Source organism: Styela clava, chromosome 11 (assembly GCF_964204865.1).
Source record: "Styela clava chromosome 11, kaStyClav1.hap1.2, whole genome shotgun sequence".
Classification (NCBI taxonomy): domain Eukaryota; kingdom Metazoa; phylum Chordata; class Ascidiacea; order Stolidobranchia; family Styelidae; genus Styela; species Styela clava.
The window spans coordinates 9,516,106-9,538,543 of record NC_135260.1 but is presented as its reverse complement, the minus strand read 5'-3'; the positions used below and the strand labels follow the sequence as shown (position 1 = coordinate 9,538,543).

Sequence of the window (22,438 nt, the reverse complement as noted above, 5' to 3'; positions counted from 1 at the left end):
TAAAAGAAACATATTTTATCAATAACTCGGAAGAAAAGAGTCATATGTCAGAATTCCATTTTACAAAAAAGCTTCATTAAAAAAAAACTGAGGGATTCACATTCACCCCGACCTATGGGGAACAATAAAAAACAAGATGCCGGCGATTCGAAATTCTTGTCCGACTGGAATAATTTACGATTCGAAATGCCTAGCCCTATAGGGACGAGTTGTTTCAGTACTTGAAACGAGTAAACTAGGTTCGTTCTTGAATAATGGATTGTTAATTATAAAGAATATCAACTCACCGGTGCTGTGCAAAAGCATTAAACATTGATCGTAGTGATGTTGTTCTAACGTTGAAGTTGAATATAATCTTGCAAGCGGATGCTCAATCCTGCAGATATTAGTAAAAAACAGTTTACCAGATTCCATGAACAGAATAAGTTATACAGAAGGTATTACGATTTCAAAACAAAGCACTGGTTATTTTGGAAACAACAAATTCTATCAACCAAGTTCAACCTAAGGTAACTTAGAAACAAGCCTAAGCCTAAATAAATAAGTTTAGAAGGTGGCTGAAGGTTACAATACTTATAGGAAATATAAGCTTGGCATTTTCAACTTTTTAACCTAGGAGTCATGTAACGAAGGTAAATGTAACATGAAACACAAAAAATATCTGGTATGAAAAATGTCGATTCAAACTAGAATATTGGAAACATGAGAATACGCAACATTGACATATTGCCAAATTCCACTTAATTTATGCCACTTTATTAATTTTTGATTCTGTAACTTTACAAACACTCTTACTTGGCTTGAAATGCATTATTTGTTCCTCTATGATCAAGATCGTGACATAAGCATGAAACAAGCAGAGATAATCGTTCGTAATCATCCAGGTAATCTCCGATTCCCCCGCTCTTTATCATGCAAAACATGCTCTGAAACAGAACAATGATGCATGCAATTCTAAGTGATACAAAAGTGGGAAATATAGTGGTTTTAGTGGACAACAAGACTCTGGAATAACTTAGAAATGTTATCTCCACTCTTGCTACAACATCGTTGCATCGGCGGTGTGGCACATAGTGTTAAGCGATAGAAAAACGCTCACTATTGCACCGTTACTTAGCCTGCGTGGGTTCGCAGTTTTGAATTACGCCGGGATAATTATGTGTGAGAAGATTGCTGGACTCCTCATTCACGTAACCGCTGGTTTCCTCCACCATCATCTGAAACACCATGCATCTGAAACAAACAACTGGCCAACTAATCTCATACCCGTCGGGGACTGGTAAACGGACGAGAGAGGCCGGGGTTCGCCATGTGATTAGGACGTCTTATCGGATTTCTCCTCCGCGGGATAAATATGTAAATCCTATCTTATATGCATATGTGTCCACCGGCGCAAAACCATAAAGAAAATAATAGAAGTCACTCACTGAGATTCAAGTTTCAGAAAAGCAACGACGTAATCTCTAATTTATAAACATATTGTTACCTGGCAAACATTGAATGCATGTCTCCAATTATGATATTTTACAGGCCTGTAGTTCTTCCTTACACTGCATATCCAACGGCACAAAATCTACAAATTTAAAATAGAAATAGGTATAATTTTTGAATACTAAAAATTCTGGGTTTGCTATTTATTCGCTGCCTAATCGCAACAACTTATACACATAAGTAAGTAATCATTAGTGTGCAGTGTACAAATATGTGATTCCAAAAAAATGTAAAAAGTCAAGTATTCTTACGTTTTTGTTTATTTTGAATCTTTCGATCAAATTTAAATCCATGAACATTCGAATCGAAGCTGTCAATGTATCATCGTCACCCAATTTTTCATCGTCAAAACCAAAGCTGAAAAGCCCCAAACTCTTAGACGAAGGTATGATAGAATCCTGGAAATAAGAAAACATTGAAATGGAAATCGAGAATTACGCCCTTTGGAAAAGGCTATTTCATATTATAAATTAATACGTTCTGAATGTTAGGCAGGGGTTTCGAACCTTGTTCTATACATTCCTCCATTGCCTAATTTGGATATTTTGAGAGTCCTAATTCTCCTTGACTATGCGTGAAAACTATATTTTCCTTATTTGTATGACCTTCGAAGAATCTTTAGCTGATGTTATGCTCAAATTGAAGTCTGGCTTTTGCACCGTTTGAATAGTTTATAATGTGCAAATAAGTATATATTACAATAGTGATAAATACCTGAATAATATTAGTGAAGCTACTTCGAATACAAAGGAAAGGATTTCTGTATTTTCTCCCCGAAAACGACAAAATAAGGTACTCCCGAAGTATGTCAACCAAGATGACGGACACCGAAACGTAGTATGTGTACCAGGTTAGAGTTAGGCCATAATTTTATTCCAATTTTCCTTATTTTAGTTCTAATACAAGTTCGGGGACTAGCCAAGTGACTCCCGTAGTATTTGTACCTGAAATTATGGCCTAACCCTAACCTGGTGCACATACTACGTTCCGGTGTCCGCCATCTTGGTTCACATACTTCGGGAGTACCTAAAATACATCCCTGATCAGTAATTCCTACACGTTTCTGAAGTTGATTCAAATTAATCAACAAAGAATTTTTATGATTAATTTTTAGATTTGACTGCCCACAATGACCAACAGTGGAATGCACAACAATAACTGATGTAGGGATTGAAATTGACTATTTACCGGCTTATATATTGATATTTAGTACACTGGGTAATAGTTGGCATATCTACTAAAAAAACATTTTCAATGGCCGAAAAAATGTTACCTCTATTTGTGAAGCTTCATCCAACGAACTCACTGCATGATAGGAGAGCACCTACAAAAAGATTTAAAATACAGTTATTTGCAAACAAGCCGTATCCTATATATCATATAAATTAATCATATGCTGGAAACTGGTATTTGTCACGTGAAAATAATTATTACGCTAACTAATATGCAATATTTACCTCTAAAACGACGCTTTGCTTTGCCACCAATTTTGCCTTTTCTTCGTAAAGCGAGGCTTGACATATTCCAAGTCCACAGAATATACTGAATGCTTCCAATAATTGCTCATCACTTGTTGAAAAACATCCACCCCTTCCCAAATTCTTGTTTATTAACTGTATTACACCTGGAAAGTAAACAGTATTTACTCAGTATAACAATATCAAATTATTTTGACTATTAGTTAAACATTATCATTTTGATTGTGAAACTATCTGGTAGAAATTCTCTTCCGATTGGCCTTTTCCCTAACCGCGTAGTTCTAGCTTAAATCAATATCAAAACTATTATATTACCTCGGTGTTTGTTTCAGATTGTTCTATTACTGATATAAATATTTCTTATTTTATGCAAGCCATTTAGAAAAAAAATGACTCACCCATAACTTTATGCGAAGCATTTCTGATAGGCATGCATATTAAGCTATGCGTTTTAATTCCAAGCTCGGCATCTTCCTGTAAACATCAAACGCAATTTTAAAATTAAGCGTAAGCACTGTTTTTTGTTTAAGTCATATACAAAACACAGTTTTTTTTTATAAAAACATCAAATGCCCACAGTAATCTCTCAATTTATGTTTTCATATATATATATATAGGAAATATATAAATATATCATTAGTTGAATTTTCTCATCAATAATGGCAAAGTAAAGATGAACTTTTAATTTTTATAGGCGATCTCAAAAAACAAAGCCCAGGTCATTTGGTACAAATTCTAGAGTGAACATAACTTTTGTGCAAAGCGTCCAAGATTACTGGAACTTTTTGACTCAATTATGCACAAACAGAAATTCAACCGAAATAAAAGAGATATTATAAAAAAATCATGGTTCTATTTTTTATTGGTCACCCAGTACTAATACCAAACCTAAAAACTTCACACTTACTGAAAAACTGAATCTTTTTTCTTTCGATGCGTTGGGTATGTTAACTGCCTACAAAACCATAAAAATAAAAAATAAAACAATTTTAATCTTAGTCCTAATCCTAATTTTAGTCAATATTTATTAAAACATTTTTTCGGTAATTTGTTAGAATTATTTGAAAATAAAAAACGTTACGTAACTACCTACGAATTATTTATTGCATTGAGCCCTCATTCCCTTAAGAGTTGGACTTATTCTCTTGTCAATGGAAAACAATGCATTTGCCTGGTCAGAGCCAAATTCCGTTGAGAAAAAATTATGTTTCTAAGTTTTGTAATATACATCCAATAGCAACCAAATTAAATATTGAAAAGTTGTAGTGATTATTTGCGACTTTGATGAATAATTTATTTCTTACCAAATACTGTTGGTTGTATTTTTTTGCGCCATAAGGTATATTTTCATCATTTACTGCGAATTTTGGTACACAAAGGAAAAGTGTTGCTTACCGTTCCTGTCTGACGCACGTACATCGTGATATCGACGTTGAAAGGCACCTTGCGTCTGTTGGGTTTGACGTCAGAATCGTTGACGTCATTGTCTTCCCAATCGCCAGAAACATGCTCGAATGTTTTACTGAAAACATCTGTTAAAATATATAGTTACGATATGTAATAATTGCACATATGCTACTATACTAAGCTTGACAAATTTAATTTTGTCAAACCTATTAAGTAATATTAAATTACAAAAATAGGGTCACAACTGACCACAATTTATTAGGCGTTTGCGTTCCACTTTCGACCACATTATTATTAAAAATTTTCCTATTCTATGAAAAATTGTTTCCACTGTCAATTAATTGGGAGAGTTTTCAATTTGATAGTATCGACCAAAATATACCTGGGAAAAATTATATCATATCTGTGTAGTGTGGCATATGGAGAACAGGATCTCAAGAAACGCGCGCTTTGACATCTGGCACAAAATTGCACTACTCTCAGCCATACTCTTGGGCAAAAAGGTAAAAGCCACACAAATGTGACAAGTATGGCAATGCTCATACGAGTTTGGTGAGGACGGAACGGTTTTATGTTTTATTAATTACATTTATTAGTCTCAGAATTGGATAATGCCGTTTTTTCATTCACATAATCAGTAACAGCTGTCAGTTTTACAATAGGAGCAGACAAATAAGAAAAAATATAGCCAAGTTCATGAATGCCATCCGTTTTTTAATTTGATTTAGGTGGCGTAGTGGACATGGTTCCTGATTGATCTCATGTGCAATTTATTAGACATATCGTCGTGATATCTGGGGAGAAACGAACCGCACTCACTGTCAGCTTCTGAAGATACTAGCATAACAGATGCTCTTTCACAATTCAGCAATGAAGTAGTGTGCAATAATATTGTTTCCATGACCAGATTCAACGAGCTTTGTTCCTCGAAAAGTACTTTTGTAAGATCGAGAAGAACCTAGAATGAATTACATAAAGAGTAAATGTCAAGTGTAAATGCATTTTACGTTCAATTTCAATTTTGGTTTCAGGGTAATTGCGTGTATTTAGAAACTTGCAAATTGGCGAAAACATAAGAGGCCAATACCTACCTTTTTGGGGCTAATGTGATTTAATTAGTTGGGATATCTATTTAACATGGAGCACAGTATAGATAAAGATGATGGGTGAGTCATGGATACCAGTTTAAATTGACAAAGACCAGCAGGAAAAATAGTAGCCAAAATCACGTTATTTTATTATGTGCCAGCCCAAAGCCATCCGTACACATTACTTTATTATCGACATGTACGATACAGGTGTAATTTAGTATCGCCGGAGCTTTAAAAGCAATTCCAATAAATATGTAGTCGGCCTTGAATTGAATATTAAAGGTAGGGCCACTAAAATGATACGATGATCGTATTAGACTTAAAAATAAATTGTGCAAATACTTCAGACTCAGCTTGAATGAATTATACTCAAGCCAATTGCTTTATGAACAAGAATCGATTCGGATTTGGTAACCATTTTTAGTTCAATTAAAATGAAACAAAATAAAACTGATTTAAAAAAATAACGTTACCTCGTTTCTCCTGTTTTCAAGTTGAGATTTTTCAAATATTTGTGCGTTGTGAATAGCAATCCCACAAAATCCAAGATACGAAGCAAATATCTTCTCATCCCTCTCAGTAAAAGCGCAATAAGAATTACCATCTATATGTTGTTTGTTTATTACTTGAGCCACACCAACAATCTATTGAAATGATATTCTCAGAAAATGAAATTGGCATTACACACTGCACGAGCGTCTTCATTTAGATAGACATTATATCAGAGGCATAAAAAACAAAAAACAAAATTGAAGAAATTTATTAATACATATAAAATTTGCGATCAACAAATAACCGATCTGGTATGTCATTTCAGAAAAACAGTTTATATTGCTATACGTTAATTCTACAGGAGAAGCCAAATATTGAACATAATGATTTTTTATTGTGCTCTCTTTTAGTGTTTCGCCTTTTCTTTGTGAGTTATCTTTAAGTCATTGGGCGCGAGAATCTGAAGAACTAGTATAGGTAATAGACAACCGGATTCGCCACTCGTATAATATGCTGCGATAATAACGTGTGCCTTCTTAATCTTAGATGACTGAACAAACTCAATAAATATAATCCGTTTTATGGTTCCGCTCACACACATTCCACCACATCTTTTACGACCTTACGATTTATTTTAAAACCATATTTGATAATTCAAGGTGACTGGCATAACGATTGTAAAGTTTTATTGCGTATTTTACAATGACTATAAAATAAAAGATTTACAATTCGAAACTTGAATGATTTATAAGAACATGGCGTAAATTGCATAGATGGTTGAATTTTAGTTGTGTTTCTGCTATGACAATTACGAATATCTACATATATGATGTTATATCTATATAATATTGCTACTTTGTTTGCCGGGTTGACTTAAACTACTTCAAGTGTTATGTATACTAAGGAGTTAATATTTTTAAAACTTAGCGGACGCTATAACTCAGTTTCTGTAAGAGTGTCATTACTTTTAAAAGAGTGCAAAGACCGTGCATCCAACTAAAAAATACAGTAGACGTTATTTGAAAAATTCGATACTTAATTCCGCCTATAACTCACCCTTTTTACGCTATCTCGTATCGGCATACATAATATACTCCTGGTGATATAACCAGTCTTTTTATCAACATCTTGATTGAATCTGGAATCCTGAGAAACATAAAATTATTACATTTTGATTTGTCAGATTTCTGGACATGATATGAAACTATTCGAACAAAATTGCCTTTGTAACATCCGCCCGATGTCTCAAAAATACCGTGTCTCATTTGTACCGATTTAGAACACTTGTTTCACTTGCCATACTTGTCCCAATTTGCCATACTTGTATTGAATGAATAAATGAAGCGTATTTTGCAAAGATGCAGAATAGTTCAGCCATTAAAAACGATATTTAGTTAACACCAATTTACTTTATAAGCTTCTGGAATATTCAATGTCTTTCCTGTCAAAGCAACAACTCCTGCAATTCCTTGTCCAAGGTCGATACGGATTTCATTAGAACGAACCATGGTATCTTCAAGGGACGAATCCTGGATAACAACGAATTATACCAAATATAAAGATTACAGTGCATTACAGTGTATTGGCAAAGAGACATCCGAATGTAAATAACATGGAAGATTTGTCAGTATCCGATCTGATTTTTGTTGGTAAACAAACTTGAACTTCTATTTTCAAGAATTAACAAAATTAGGAACCGAGATGAATGCATGATCATCTATTTGAATGGTCTTCCATATAAACGGTCTGTTGATTTTGGGGGCAGCCAATCATATACTATAGTGACTTAGCCCACATAACACCCAGTAATATGATTAAATCGGAAAAATAATCGATTTCGAAATCAATAAACCCATTATAATAAAACTTTCCCATTTTCAATTTTAATTATCAGACTATATTAAAATAATAATAGAGAATAAGATTGTTATTTTGACAGTTCATCAATTTCTCTTACCTTATTTACATCAAACAATCGACTGACCAAAAATTTTTCTCCGTCTTTCTCTCGAATTAAAAAGAGAGAACATCTGTCTGCTTCGAGTAGGATGCTGACATTCTAAACAAAAAATAACGATTTTTTTTACGATAAGATTCAAGTAAAAAGCACGGCGGTGGACGTTACTGGTATTCTCTATTTAGGATTTTACTGTTATGGCCAGTAATGCTTTCCTAATTATGATAAAGTATTCACCGTATAATATTGAAATAACTGAATACTTTGGTGAACAATTAGGTACGCTACAGTTCAAAACAAGCATAAAAGACTTTTTAGTTGCCCACTTATAATATGCTTACAATACATATTTACACATATATACACATTTAATACATATATATAATATACATATTCATATATAATGAATACCATATAATACATAATATCAATATTATACTAATAGTTAAAAAAAACACAATAAGTTAGCCTAAATTCGCGTTCATGTAGCTCATTTTAGTTATAGCACATTACTCAGACGTTACGTCGACAGTGAATTGACCGGTTGTAAATGACTCTCATTTATCATTGAGTTTACTGTTTTTTTTTTCTAAATTTCCCAGATGTCATTGTATAGTTAGAAATTTCTATTTTATTTATTTTACGATTCTTATCACATTATTTTAATTTTTATCTTTACGATAATCGATACTGATATAGCTGGTCTGTGTTTGTTGATAAACAAACGAAAATTAGGACGCAAGAGTATGAAATTCATCACGTACTGACGCAGGGTATTTTTTCTATTTTAATCCTGAAAGCAGGCAAGCATAAAGCATGTTTCATCGGTTTATCGCGCCGTTTAGTCGTGGACCATACTTGATTGTGATTTATATGTTTACTTCGAGAAAAGACGGAACGGAATTATGGAACTGTACCGATATATCGGTATTGCATTCTTAATCGTTTGGATGAATTAGGTATCGAATATCAGTTGTATTGTCTATTTTGATCATGTTGTGATTAAAATGAACAAATAAATTAATATTACTACATTCTGTTGTGCCGGTAAGCTAAGCAACAGTTATTGAGTAATTTGGGCGCACTCATTTTCTGTTTATCTATGGGGCAACAACCTGAGAATAAGACCAAAATAGCAATTGATTATCAGGCTCTAGTAGAGTCTCTGAGATCTACAATCAGTAATGTTGTATTTAGAGTGCTACATACTAAGCCTACTTACAATTCCTTACTTTTTAACACCTTAATAATTTACGTTTTAATCATATATAACAGCGAACCTGCAATATACGGTGACTGACTGAGGTAATATCTAAGTCCATCGCAATGTCTTTTACAAGTTCCATGATCATATCTCGTTCGTCTATGATCGAAAGTCCCGAGGATGTTTCTGCTGCAGTTGCTTTGTCCATATGATAATGAGAAATGCGACGAGTCTTGCTTTCTGTGACTCTTTTGACTGAAGAAGATCTGTATTTGTATTGAAATTAATAGATGGAAAGCATGTAGAAAATAGAGAGCCGTGATCGAAAATTACCACATGCTGTTAACCTTTCACTACAGCTTTTGCTCGTAAATGCGCAGGTGAGATAAACAACACCAGGGGTGGGGTAAAGTTTTTTTTGCATGGGTCGCATTCAGAACCCCTTTTTGCAAAGAGAGGCATGTAACACCACAGTTACTATTTCCATTGGATATGACGGTGTCGAATCTAATGATATTCGTGAGTTTTGTTCAAGCCATGGAGGGGCGCATACGGCCCAAAGGCTGCTATATAGTTCGTTCATTACTGGACTACGCCGTGAAGGAAAAGATAAGATAAATAATTTAAACAAATACATAGTGGTCGTGGTTTTTGGGGCGGAAAATAGATTTTTACATATTTGTAAATTTAAAATACTTAGAAATTAAAAGAAACGAGTCTCGTTCCACATTACCACAACTATATTTCTGTAACTTTTCCTTTTACCAATTGCGTTCACGCTACAGAATCCTTGCATTATACGCAGCGCATATAAGAAGAATGAATAGTTATTTATGCAAAAACATTATTTGTAGCATATCTTAGAGTTGAAACTCTAGAACTAGGCCTTCGTGATATCCATCAATTATGTTCTTAAAAATGAACTATTTTCTGCTGTGATACTCTACAAACTAAATGTTGAAGACTCGAAAATGCCAGATAAGAAGTCACAGATTTTTAATACAAGCAAGATTGTTTCATACAGCTCACCTGCGTGCTAGAATAGGTGATGTTTCTGCCGGGGCATAAAAACTAGGAGAACCCAGCTGGTCTTTTGATATCATTGGTTTGAGTGGAAGATGTTTCGGGTTGATTTCTTCTGCTGACACCTTGCGCATTGGTGTCTTCCGGCCAGTGCTTCCAGAATCACTTTTTGGCGAAATCCCACCATCCTCCTTCTTAGCTAGAAAATTAAAACAAATAAATAAAATAATATCTTAACTTGAAATCGGCTTAGAGAATAGAATATAACAAGATTATGAAGGGTAACTATCAACCAATAATTACTAAATACTTAAAATGTTCAAATACCACAAGAAGCATATATTGTATTCGAATAGCACGTAAGTCGCCTGGCGATCTTTAGACTTTCGAATTAATATAATATCACTGTTTGGAAATCATACTTTGTGACTGATATATGCATGTGGATATTATTATTTAAATCGATGTAAAACACTTAACGGTCACATTACAACTCCAACCTCGAATGAAAAAAAAAAATGAAAAATATGTTGGACTTATTTTTCTGATAATATACAGACTTCTCAAAACAACCGTTTCAGAATCTGCTGTTTACCGAATTATTACTTTACAGATTTTGTATTTATATTATAGTATATAATTTTTGTACAATGTGGCTTGCATTCTTTTTGTGGACAACATAAGAATGGGTCCTGCCTCAACCAGCCTCTATTCTCGTACAAGTAACGCGCTGGTTTTTAAGGTTAGTGTTATTGAGCAAAATAAAAGCTTGCTTGTTTGCATCGTATGTAACGACGTAGTATGCAAATTTCTTTATAATAATTACTGAAAATAGCAAAAATGTAGATGTGTCTTGGGCAATCTGATCGATTTACTACAGCGAGTATGATAAATTGGATTTTGGATCAATTCTTAACCCCAATCTTACGAATGATGTATGCTAAAATATAGAGACATATAAAGCAAAGGTGGGGGAGTGAACAAATGACCAAGATACCCACTTCCTAGGCATGCGTATCTCGTTTTACTGGGGTCATGGGCTGGCTGGGCTCTTACCGCTACTTACTCTTTTATTTTCAATTATTCCCAACACCCAATAATAATCAACCATTAGTAGTTGTTATCTTATCATCGAGACACGAGCTCTTGATCGAAATGCTTCATTAACATATTTTAGTTTAAACATAACGATAAAGTTTCAAAACTTCAAACCACATTCGAAGTGAAAAATGCAAAATTATTCCCGATGACGTCATCAAAATGCCAATTAACAAATTTTAATTGTGAATGATTGTGTTGAAAAGATATGAATCTTACTAGGACCACCAATATGAAACACTAAAACAACTTTAGAGATTAACGAATTAGACATTTTAAGTGCGTTTGCGTATTGAATCTCACTTCACATTGACACAACAGTCTTTAAGTGAGCATGAAATCCATCTGTCATTTTTCGTTCTATATCTATGGTTCCACGATTTCTAACAATTATTAATTGTTATTGTCTTGATCCACCTGCATGCATTTCCGATATTTATAACAATATGACACAGAAGAATCAAATTTTGAACAATTATATTACAGTACTTGATGGAACCTTCGCTAGTCCACCTGGCAAACTCCTTCTGTATTCACTCACTGCAAGATTGATCACACGATCTGCCAACCAATTGTTTACCATTGTTCGTGTTCCCTTCTTCAGAAAATATTCGTGTGTAAATTCAGGATGGTCATCCAACCAAGCTTCTGTAAATAAATGATGATTGTCGCAATCATTTTTACATTACGAGTTGGGCTATACATTCTGCACTCAAGTTATATGATATTACTTTGTAATTGGTATGTTTGCTTATTGGAGGCAACAAGATAGCGTCAAAAGACCAGTCGCTATATTCGATATTGCCTTATTGATATAGACGAAATCAACCAAATTCACTCACTTCAATCTGGGAATGTCAATATTCGTATATTTAGGTAGTCTATTGAATTTTGCTTTTCGTATATTCTAAACACTTCTAATTTGCTAGAAATTTGCGACATACGCGCAATTTTACCTACACTTTCAGAAATATTTTTGGCATAAATGGGATTTTATATGCTGAAATTTCAAAACGCAATTTTTTCAGTAATAACATCAATTTTGATTAAACTCGTGAAGAAACAATTTTTGAAATTAAAACTAATTTGTTGGGACAATTATACTTTGGTGGGTGGTTTAAAGTCTTGCATCACACTTTTACAACTTTATTTGGGGCTCCAGAAGTATGCGCACCAAGATGTCGCACAGCCTGAGTCCTAACAGGTACACACATACTGTGTTCAGGTTGTGCGCCATCTTGGTGCGCATACTTCCTTTGTATAATGTTTCTTCTGACGGAAGTCAAACTCTCAGACAAGCAGTACACAACAATTTATAATGTGAATAAATTTTTCAGGATCATTGCTATAACAATAAAAGATAGGGACCATTGCTAAAATTCATATAGGCATTATGATGTTCTCGATGAGACCTTTGCGTTGTAACCCCGCAACCATTATCATAAATTGCGTTTCCTCGTTTAAAGTCTGGCTCATTAAATTGCTTTATAGGTCAAAAGTAAACCAAGCGCACTTACCCACGACAGCTGGATCCAGTTCCATCATGGTTTGAGTGTTCAATTCGTCTTGAATAAAAACTCCAATATTTGCTTTACGTCAATTTTTATCACTTCATCAAAAATACTACCTAATGCATGAAGCTATGTTCCCTGGATAATGCAGATATATTGAAAAGTCATTGGTTTGCGCAATTGCAAAGCAAACAAAACATATCGTAGCCCTAAATAACTACCGATATCATCCACCACCGGCAATGGATAATGGGAAACTTGTGCATTCGGAAAAAGACTGCGTGCCACAAGGTAATGTGAAAAAGTGCGATGGCGAGTGAGTACCTTACAAAAAAAAAAACGAGATTCCTTTCTATTATTTATGTTCATTCACGCACTTGATTTGAGAAGTAGGCTCATGGTCTACGTTTATAGAAGTATGATGTATCGATTCACATTTCCAAAGTAAGGGCATAATAACACTTCTAGGTTCAAAATTTGACGGAATGAGTATTGATATATTTCTTAATCTGAATAAACTGCCTAATTAGCCTCAAATGCGTACACTTTGGTTGAACACAATCCCTTTTAATCATCCTCTTTGACGTACGAAGTAAATCCGCTTAATTACGGTGAACCTTTATTATACATCTGTTCAAACCAAATGTTTGTTTCAACAACGCAGCATTAGAAAAGTAAAGGTATACCACGATCTGAATAGCGAAGTGAGGGTGGTCTTCAACCGGCATCGTAAATTAGAAAAATAAACAAAGGAAGTAGCCATTCTAGTGAAAACTACAATCTTCAACAATGCACTGAAAATTTTAAAGCAATTCATCCAGTAGTTAATGAGAAAGCAATTTTATTTATTTAAACAACAAAATTCTAACAACAACCCTAACAACAACATAATAACATTGTCTGTTGAACAACTTGTTGAAGGTCTACAGGTAGTAAGTAATATATCGTAATCAAAATCTCGCTCGTATTTCATATTTTCAATTACCATTTACCAAACTCAATGCCTAGTAAAGCCCTTAACTGCGGGTGTGTGAATCAAGATTTAATAAATCAATAAGCTGTCATATAGATTATCATCCAATAATCAATTTCCTCTTCTGTGGTGCCGAAGTGCGCATTTCCATGCGATGAGCTGCCAATTTTGCATTACAAAATTTCATTTTTAAACTTGATTGCAGACATTTCGAACAGTAATAAGAAAAATCCGATTGTGGTATTATGTGTAGCAATGCATGTGTTGCAATGTATTAATCTAAGCTTTTCGGATGGCGCCAAAATAGAAGGCGGCGCCTAGTCCCGTTCTGTAGAATATGCACGAAATACCAAGTCCGGAAAATCAATCAATTGAACGGACTAGGGGATATATTCATAAAATTCACACTTTTGCATAGTCTACATCTTTCCATAATGTTCTTACCCTGCCATAAAAAACTTCAATGTTTGACCATATGGGCACTTCTCACGCAACTTACAAACGACTCTTTCGCTAACTGTCCCTTCAAATTTTGCTGAATACGATATGTCCTCAAATATAATATTTAACATCCACATTGAACGATATAAAGCAGCATCTATTTTCGTAAGTTACATCAATTTATTTAAATAAAATAACATTCGAAACACGTGCCTTGTAAATCGTTGCTAAATTTATGAGGTCTAAAATAACGTACGTCCTATTCCTGCAGCCTGCGAGTTGAAAAGCTTATTAAATCTACCGTTGTCTTTCATTTGAACAGAAAAAGAACGTCATATTTGAAATAAAAAATATTGATTTTTGCGTAGTCGACAGGAAGGGACGACGAAAGAAAATTGATTTTCTTGTTGGCGTATGACGTCAATACCCAGATTTAAAAGTAATTACAGTAATGAAAATGTCATATGAAATTATATTTTCTGTCTCTTGGTCGAAATATGGGAAAAAGGCAGCTGCCAAACCTCATCCATGTGGTCTATAAAGGTCTTGCAGATTGACCACAATGCTAAAAGTTTGACGATCGTTGACTTTGGATTTTTTGCAAAAAGTTGCATCGGCAGTGTGAACAAAAATAAAAATCAAATGACGAAAAAAGGCATCACAGCAGTATGGTAATTAATTATTATTAAAAACGTTTTACCAAAGCAAAAATAAAAATACTATAATTTTAGTGTGGTCTATTATAAATTTTGATAGTTAAGAAAAATAAAAAATCCGACTCCGTTTTTGAAGGTTGTGGCAATGTACTTTTTCTCATCGCGCTGGAGGTGACAGATTCAAAACCAGTGGCTAATGAATATATGGGAGGTATTGCTACCTAACCATTCAGATTAATCAGTCACATCAAATTTATTATTCGCACAACCCACCCAACTAGTAACCGGACTATAGCGCGAAGATTTTAATATGAATAAGATCTCATCCGTCTTTTTCTTTCTTGCAAAAAATTTGAAAGTGGTATCAAAAATACAAATTGTTGAAATATTTATTAAAAAAAGGTTTTAGGGAAGATTCAAATCCGTGATAAGTACATTTGATTAGATACCAAAAAGTTGTAAGAAGAAACTTATTACGTTGTACTGCGAAAATAACCATGAAAGCGAATTTTTTTAATTTCCAGTTTAACCAACGTAATTTTTCCGTAATAATTAAATACGGTTGAATACAAAATCTTTGATTAGGTATTTGTTTCACGGAAATATGATTCAATAAAAGCGGTTCCCTTGTGAATTCGCTGGAAGTATTGATCTGAAGAAAACTGAAAAGTAATTATGAAATATTTGACATCGAATCGCAATGGAAGTCAAATATACACAGATAAAGTATAATCGAATATAATATAAAAAACATTAGATACTAATATGGCGTTTTCATCCTACCGCATTCAGCCTACTACAAAAAGTGGCATTTCAGCACGTGTTGCATCGATTCAAAATGGCATAGTTATGTCGGACATGGCGTTTGCACTGAGGCTCATTTGAGTCATTTCGGGAAGGATAATCACAGATATATTGGTTTTATGATTCCCAAGATGACCATAAGCAGAGGTCGGCAACCTACGGCCCGCATCCGGCCCGCGGAGTAATATAATCCGGCCCGCGACGCTCCACTGATTTATAGTAACAAAACTGCTGTTTGGCCATAAATATACGTAACAAAATTTATTGTTAGACACGTGTAGACTAAATTATATTATAATCTAACAAATATAAAATTCACAATTACTCGTTTAAATGAGCCTATAATTTAATTATAATTAAATAAATGGCAACAAAACGAAGAAAAGTTGATGTTGGTGCAAAGGGTTCAATGGCGCCGAAAATATTCAACTTGAATTTTTTGAGATGCAATGCAATGAGGAAATAAATCTATATTCTATTCGAGAAATGTATCATATCTTGATTTTTATTATAAAAAGTATCATCCGTTTGGTTTTCAACTTTCTAAAAATATGTGAGGCCCGCCAATGACCTGCCACCCTTAATTTTTGCCCGCGAGCGACAAAAGGTTGCCGACCCCTGCCATAAAGGCTATTTGAAATGACAAAAAAATCTAAAAACTTTAGGGATTTCAGAAAGGTCGCATTGAAAATGACCGCCAGTGGCCAAGTTCACTTCCATCAAGCTGCTAAAACGATTCATTTGAGTTATTTAAACTCAGGCTCCTGGTTAGGGAAGTACAAAGTAGGGTCGTTCATTGCTATCATTTTTATGTAAGTGAATTCCATAAATATAACGTGTTTTTAATGTGACGCAATTACGAGATTAGTGATCAGTTGAGTATATCACTAAATTAATAAAAGTTAGAATGAAGTATGCGCGGATTTATGTCTTTATGTTATCATTCAAAAAGTAGGTTTGAGAATTCGAGACCGTATTTTTCGTATATAGATCCTATTTTTACGTATCCCTAATATTCCGTGAAAGAAATAACGAACTCAGAACTTCATCAATCACTTGATGACTAAAATTTTCTAACTATATTACATGATAATTGAATTATCAAACAAGCGAATCTTTTCAAAAATTGACAAGCAAATCTGATTTTACAGATCAAAGTTTTTCAGGCAGTGTAAGTGCTTAACGATTTTGACGCAAAATCACAACTACATTAGGTCGAAAACACGCTAATTGAAAATCCGCTTATTCTTGTATGGTATCATGAAAGCCGACTCGGTCCAGAGTTAGAGTTATCTGAAAAACTTGTATTAATGCCTTGAAACACATACTTTGATATATGTAATCAAACAATTGGATTTTCCTTATGATTTTTTTCAAATGTCTCAATTTTGTTAAAATCAAGTTTAAAAATAAAATTTTGTAATGCAAATTGGTAGCTTTTCACATGAAAGATGCGCATTTCGGCGACACAGAACAGAAAATTGATTATTGGATGATAATCTATGACAGTTTATTGATTTATCAAAGCTTGATTTACACGTTCGCAAATACTTACTTTTTGTAGTCGAGGTTTGGACTTTGGAAAAAAGAAAATATTAGTTCAAATTTACTCAAGTTTTTTTTCATTTTGTGCAACCAATTTGGTCGCGGGAATCAACCATTTAACAACAATATTTTACTCCGTGAAATTTGACATAAAATGATTACACTGTGGAAATGACTACAGAGTCTTATAGAAAGTTACTACCTTTGAATCTTGTGAACACCACTGCCAAATGACGTTTTTATGTTTCTTCAAACATATATGTTGACTAGTCTCAAATACACCAAACAAATCTTCTGAACTATACTGTTTTAGCCTACGTAAGTGCTGAAATATAATGTATAATATCAACTGGAGCAAACCAAAAATAGAAAGAAGTTTAAGCAAAACTTAATTAAAAAAAATTGAAATAGTTCTACTCTATTATTTTAGTAATAGGGTCATATTTTACTCGAAAACACCTCCTTTTTTACTTTCATCCAAATGAATTAAATACGCCGGGTTTCTATCACATAAAGCAATAATATTGAACAAAAACATGGCCACTCTAATATTCGATTTACAATGCCAAATTCATCAGCTCATAAGGAAAAGCAATTTTCGTAGTGCAGTGATTTTCAATTCCAGTTTGAATATATTATAGGAATGACACCAGCTAAACAATAATTTTGAACTCGCCGAGTGAGTAACCACAGAGTCCCACAGAGACTTGATTATGCCTGCCCACTCATTCACCTATGCCTGATCTTCAGTGATAAATCCTTGACGTAATCTGACTGACGTTGTACGCGACCTCACTCAAATCTCCAGAGGGATCTGTTTCTACGCAGTTCCCCCATGTATTTTTCTAAAGAGCCATTTTTTATATAAAGGAGTAACAACAAAATACAATTGACGTCATATTCAATACCAAACCTTGTTACCGCATTCACAAATTGCATTACAGTGAGTGAAATTGCATTTGTTTGTCAAAGCTTGATTCATGGGATGGTATACTTGACGCCTTCTTGACCTTGTATCAGAGATAAACTCTAAGTCTAATTCAATATTTGCAAAATATTCCCGATAAATAACCTGGCAGCACTCAATCAAGCATTGGCCATTAAAAAATCATAAAGAAATTGAAGAAAAATGAAATCGCAGAAAAACAATATGAGTAGCTCGTGATCTGAAGTGTGTAATGTTGACTACTCAATACATGTACATCGGTAAATTTGATTATCAGCGGGTGCGCGGTTTGCAGGTGTTTCACATGAGATTCGACGAAGCTTACAAAATTTGGGTTTAGATGGAGTCAGGTTTATGTCGTGTAAGGGCTGGTATCTTGATAATATGTGATTGTGAACCCACTTAAAATTCTGCAAATATGAGTCACTAGGCCAACAGAATCGTTCTTCTATTAGTCGGAAACAAACGCAGCGTCCAGAATAACCGTAGTTTATACGTTTGTTGTCTTTAAAAAAAGCTAAATTGCTGACATGTCCCACTGATATACAACACTACAAATATTGGTAATGGAAATACACGCCAGTATATGTTACGTCGTAGAAGTCGTAAATAAGAAAGGATCACATAAAATGAACTTTAAAGAATTTTAAATTATTTAATTTGTGAAAAGAGCACGTAAATAAACAAATTGTTCATCATAACGCTGAAATTTACGATTGTTGTTTCATGAGTACGCAACGGACTCCAATGGTTCCCAGGGAAACCCGCCTTCCATTGAAAAACGAAAAGCATACGTGAAATGAAAATACCTATATTAATGTGAAATTTAGAAAACAAATACAGAATCCATTCATGGGAGAAGTTACCGCTCATCTACATAATCTCAAGCCAAAAATTGTATTCGAATACCTCTCTCTGTAAGCTCCGTCTATACAAGGTGGGCCACCAGTGGGAACTTGTTACCGTTTGGCCAACGCTGTAAATTCACCTGTTTATAAAACTTTAGGTTTTTAAAGTTTTGCCTCAATCTATATATACTATAACAACATAACATCTTAACGTTCCCGTTCTGGTATGCCACCGTTTTACTAGGGGCGTCTTCGCTTTGGTTGCTGGGTATAAAACTAAACTTGCATATAAGATCAAAAATGCTACCGGCACTCATAACAGACTGCGCCGGGTAGTTGATAGCACTGGCTAGTAAAATGTCACCAAGTAATTGGCTATGTACCTAACTGTATTCAAAAAACATATTACGAATCATTCCCCATCTTTGCTTCAAACAACATATCAAAGTTTAATTCCAGAATGAAGAATACTTCCAATTTTCCAGTCAGCTCACTCTTATGCTGGGAAAGAGACGGCGGTATAGGTTGAACATTCTCTAACTGTATATGACTGAAACAAACCTATGCCACATAATCTGCATCATGCCATGCTTATTTGAATGATAAATTCTCAAACACTTTATTTGATATATTCTGCCGTTCATTCTCTATATAACTAATAATAATTACAATGTCATTGAATGGCGAATGCTTTGAAAAACTACTTATGACGTTTTAATCTGCTGTCACTCTATAGGCGGCGTATTGTTAGCCATGGATTATAAAAAAGTCATAATAGTCAACTTCAGTGTGAAGTCATTTGCGCTTTAATAAGGCAGTATAATTTACTATTAAAAATATAATATATAAACTTTGCATTAGACCGTTATCGTTGATTGACAAAGTACATCACTAATTGTCATTTAGCGTTCATGCTTTGCATGGTCGTAAAGACTTTCAAAACCAGTTTCTGACATTATCTGTTTATATTTGTCTGTAATTAACATATGACTGCGATTCTAACAAAACAAATCGAAATACTGTAAAAGGGAGTATTTCCGCTGTTTTTAACAGTGTAGAAACCAGTCGGCATTTCTCATTGGCAGCTGAAACACCCAAACGCAGACCGGATTAGATTGAATGAAGTTTGTCTCGTTGTTACTTATTATTTGATATTAATATTATTATTTATTGATAATATTATTATTACTTGATATTAATTGAAACAAACTTAGTGCCATATGTTGTTATATAAACGTTATTATTGTTTTTCTATAAAATTGTGGAATAAAAAGGTCTGCTTAACCATAAAGGAAATAAGTACTATAGGCACATCTACGCACTTTCACAGGCACACAAGTTACAGAATTCGAATTTTAATTAATTGAAAAGAATGCGATGCTTTATGCCGTTCGGATTCATGCTATAGTATCATTGCGAGCAGTGCAAGAGGATCACTGTCACAAAGGTCACTGCAGAGAGGAACATAAGTTAGGTACACAATAGTTGAACCAATCATTTATATTAATATATACGAAATTTAAAAAAGCTATGTAAACTTAGGCTTACCATACGTCCCGCTTTAGGCGGGACAGTCCCCGCTTTTTAGCGTCTTGTCCCGCCGACCCGACAAGTCAGCCAAAAGTCCCGCTTTGGCGTTCAGCCATCCAGCATAATACACGAACATGTTCTTGTTCTGTTATTGCTGTGAAGCGCAACGCTAGCCTATTTACTGAAGGTGAATGCGTTATTTTGTTTGTTCCGTTGTTTCCCGCTAACATTGTTGGCAAACGTATCCCATGTAAAATCAATCCTAAATTTGGTCCTGTTCGGACGTTCACGTGAATGTAACATTAAACAACGTCCTTTTGAAGGTGTTATCTACCTAAAAGCATGCTTGGGCGAATAGGTAAATTCTCAATGCCTGAAAACGGCAGACTATTTTATTATTCGTTTTGCTGTACATAAAAAAAATCTAAATTCGGATCATTTATATCGTTAGCGTCTATTCCTTTCTATTTTTCGAACTGAACGCGATATTTCGACAGAGAATATGCGCATAGACTTTCGATGACAATATGGTCAATGAAGACAGCCGGGATGACCATAAATGTAGGCCTATGTAGTAAAATCGAAAACTGTAAAGTTACAGGATCAATAAACCAATCATTTATTTTGGTTCTTCTCTGACAACAAAATGCCGAGATATCTGGAAGACGGGCATAACTCAAAAAAAAAAGTTAAAAAGCGTACAATGTAGGTACGTGCCCGCCCACCAAAAATAAAATAATAATAAAACAAACGCGAACAAATAATAATAAAACAAATATGAAGTAAATAATTGAATGTAATAAACTTCTGACAACTTCTTCCGTTTCTACACTGCTAAGGGGTCATGTCTTTGGAGGCGTCCCGCTTTGACGTCAAAAAATATGGTAATTCCATGTAAACTGTTAAATTTATTTCAAACTACAGCCACACACAAAACCGAAAAACCGAACTTACTTAAACTTACTTATAAAGATCGTAATAACTGAAAGAAAAAAAAATCGGAAGTTTACTTAGACAAGTTCTGCTGAAGCTACCAACTACAGACACTGTTTCTCAAGTGATATCTTATCGTTGCTGTTATATATATCGTAATACTGGATGGAATCTATTTTACAAAAACGTTGTAGCGATAATGAATATTAAATATGCGGTAAGAGTTTGCTATCTTTTGATTGATGACCAAATTACACAGAGATAACCTGTGACCACAGCTTTAAAAAATATGAACGTTATTGTTTGCATTAGCTGGGATAATTACACAACCAGCATACCACACCCGATGCATATTATTTAAATAATTATGTATATGATATCATGCGCTTGGTAGAATAACACTAACTAACGCTAAAATATTTTATAGATTTTTGTTTTATACAATCTTTTCGGATTTATTCAAAGTGTATTTATTGTACATTTGCGTGAAACATGGCCTCATACGAGAAGCAACATTGGATTGTCTATGTTGGGTTTTGGACGGTGTGAGTTTTTCTAGTGCGCACATTTTATGAAACTTGATTAATCATGAAATGAAAAGTTAGACTCTGTAAAAGGTGATGAACTGACTTAAATGGGTTTTAATCCTAGATTTCCAACCTGCGTTTATTTATGCAAACTTTGCCGAGTATAATGCTAACACCTTCCAAGTTAAAAAAAAAACATGCTAAGAAAACTTAGAAACAATTTGACTATTGTTCATAAAATAAACCTATTTCCTAGGAAATTTTTGTATTCAATTGTCAACTATAGTCTAGTGCTTTGGGTATTTTTTGCTAAATGGATCTAATTTTGAACAAAGTCACGATAAGTGCAAAATTTTACAAAACCGCACTCTTTTAGAACATCATTATTTTATTCAAATACGTTTCTGAACGCCCCACGATAATTCCATCAACAAATCATCAATAAACTTACTACATGTTAATCATAAACGATCAAAACTACCT

General features: G+C 34.0%; 1 protein-coding gene across 2 annotated transcripts in view; it reads right to left on the bottom strand.

Moving 5' to 3' along the window:
- The window catches only part of LOC120347138 (cGMP-specific 3',5'-cyclic phosphodiesterase-like), a 32,898-nt gene extending 15,504 nt beyond the window's left edge, over positions 1 to 17,394 (bottom strand). Inside the window, exons 1-19 of one of the 2 annotated variants that reach the window (XM_078117638.1) lie at positions 17,374 to 17,394; positions 12,759 to 12,890; positions 11,731 to 11,889; positions 10,150 to 10,342; positions 9,197 to 9,386; positions 7,917 to 8,018; positions 7,369 to 7,488; positions 7,016 to 7,105; positions 5,941 to 6,111; positions 5,196 to 5,334; positions 4,365 to 4,501; positions 3,877 to 3,924; positions 3,368 to 3,443; positions 2,949 to 3,115; positions 2,765 to 2,815; positions 1,743 to 1,889; positions 1,487 to 1,573; positions 796 to 926; positions 288 to 376 (exon numbers count right to left, since the gene is read on the bottom strand). In XM_078117638.1, the coding sequence (XP_077973764.1) occupies positions 288 to 376; positions 796 to 926; positions 1,487 to 1,573; positions 1,743 to 1,889; positions 2,765 to 2,815; positions 2,949 to 3,115; positions 3,368 to 3,443; positions 3,877 to 3,924; positions 4,365 to 4,501; positions 5,196 to 5,334; positions 5,941 to 6,111; positions 7,016 to 7,105; positions 7,369 to 7,488; positions 7,917 to 8,018; positions 9,197 to 9,386; positions 10,150 to 10,342; positions 11,731 to 11,889; positions 12,759 to 12,786 (2,125 nt within the window). In that variant the 5' untranslated portion in view covers positions 12,787 to 12,890; positions 17,374 to 17,394. The remainder of the gene's footprint in view (positions 1 to 287; positions 377 to 795; positions 927 to 1,486; positions 1,574 to 1,742; positions 1,890 to 2,764; positions 2,816 to 2,948; positions 3,116 to 3,367; positions 3,444 to 3,876; positions 3,925 to 4,364; positions 4,502 to 5,195; positions 5,335 to 5,940; positions 6,112 to 7,015; positions 7,106 to 7,368; positions 7,489 to 7,916; positions 8,019 to 9,196; positions 9,387 to 10,149; positions 10,343 to 11,730; positions 11,890 to 12,758; positions 12,891 to 17,373) is intronic. The other variant, XM_039417001.2, reaches the window with a different exon arrangement.
- Between the last annotated feature and the right edge of the window lie 5,044 nt (positions 17,395 to 22,438).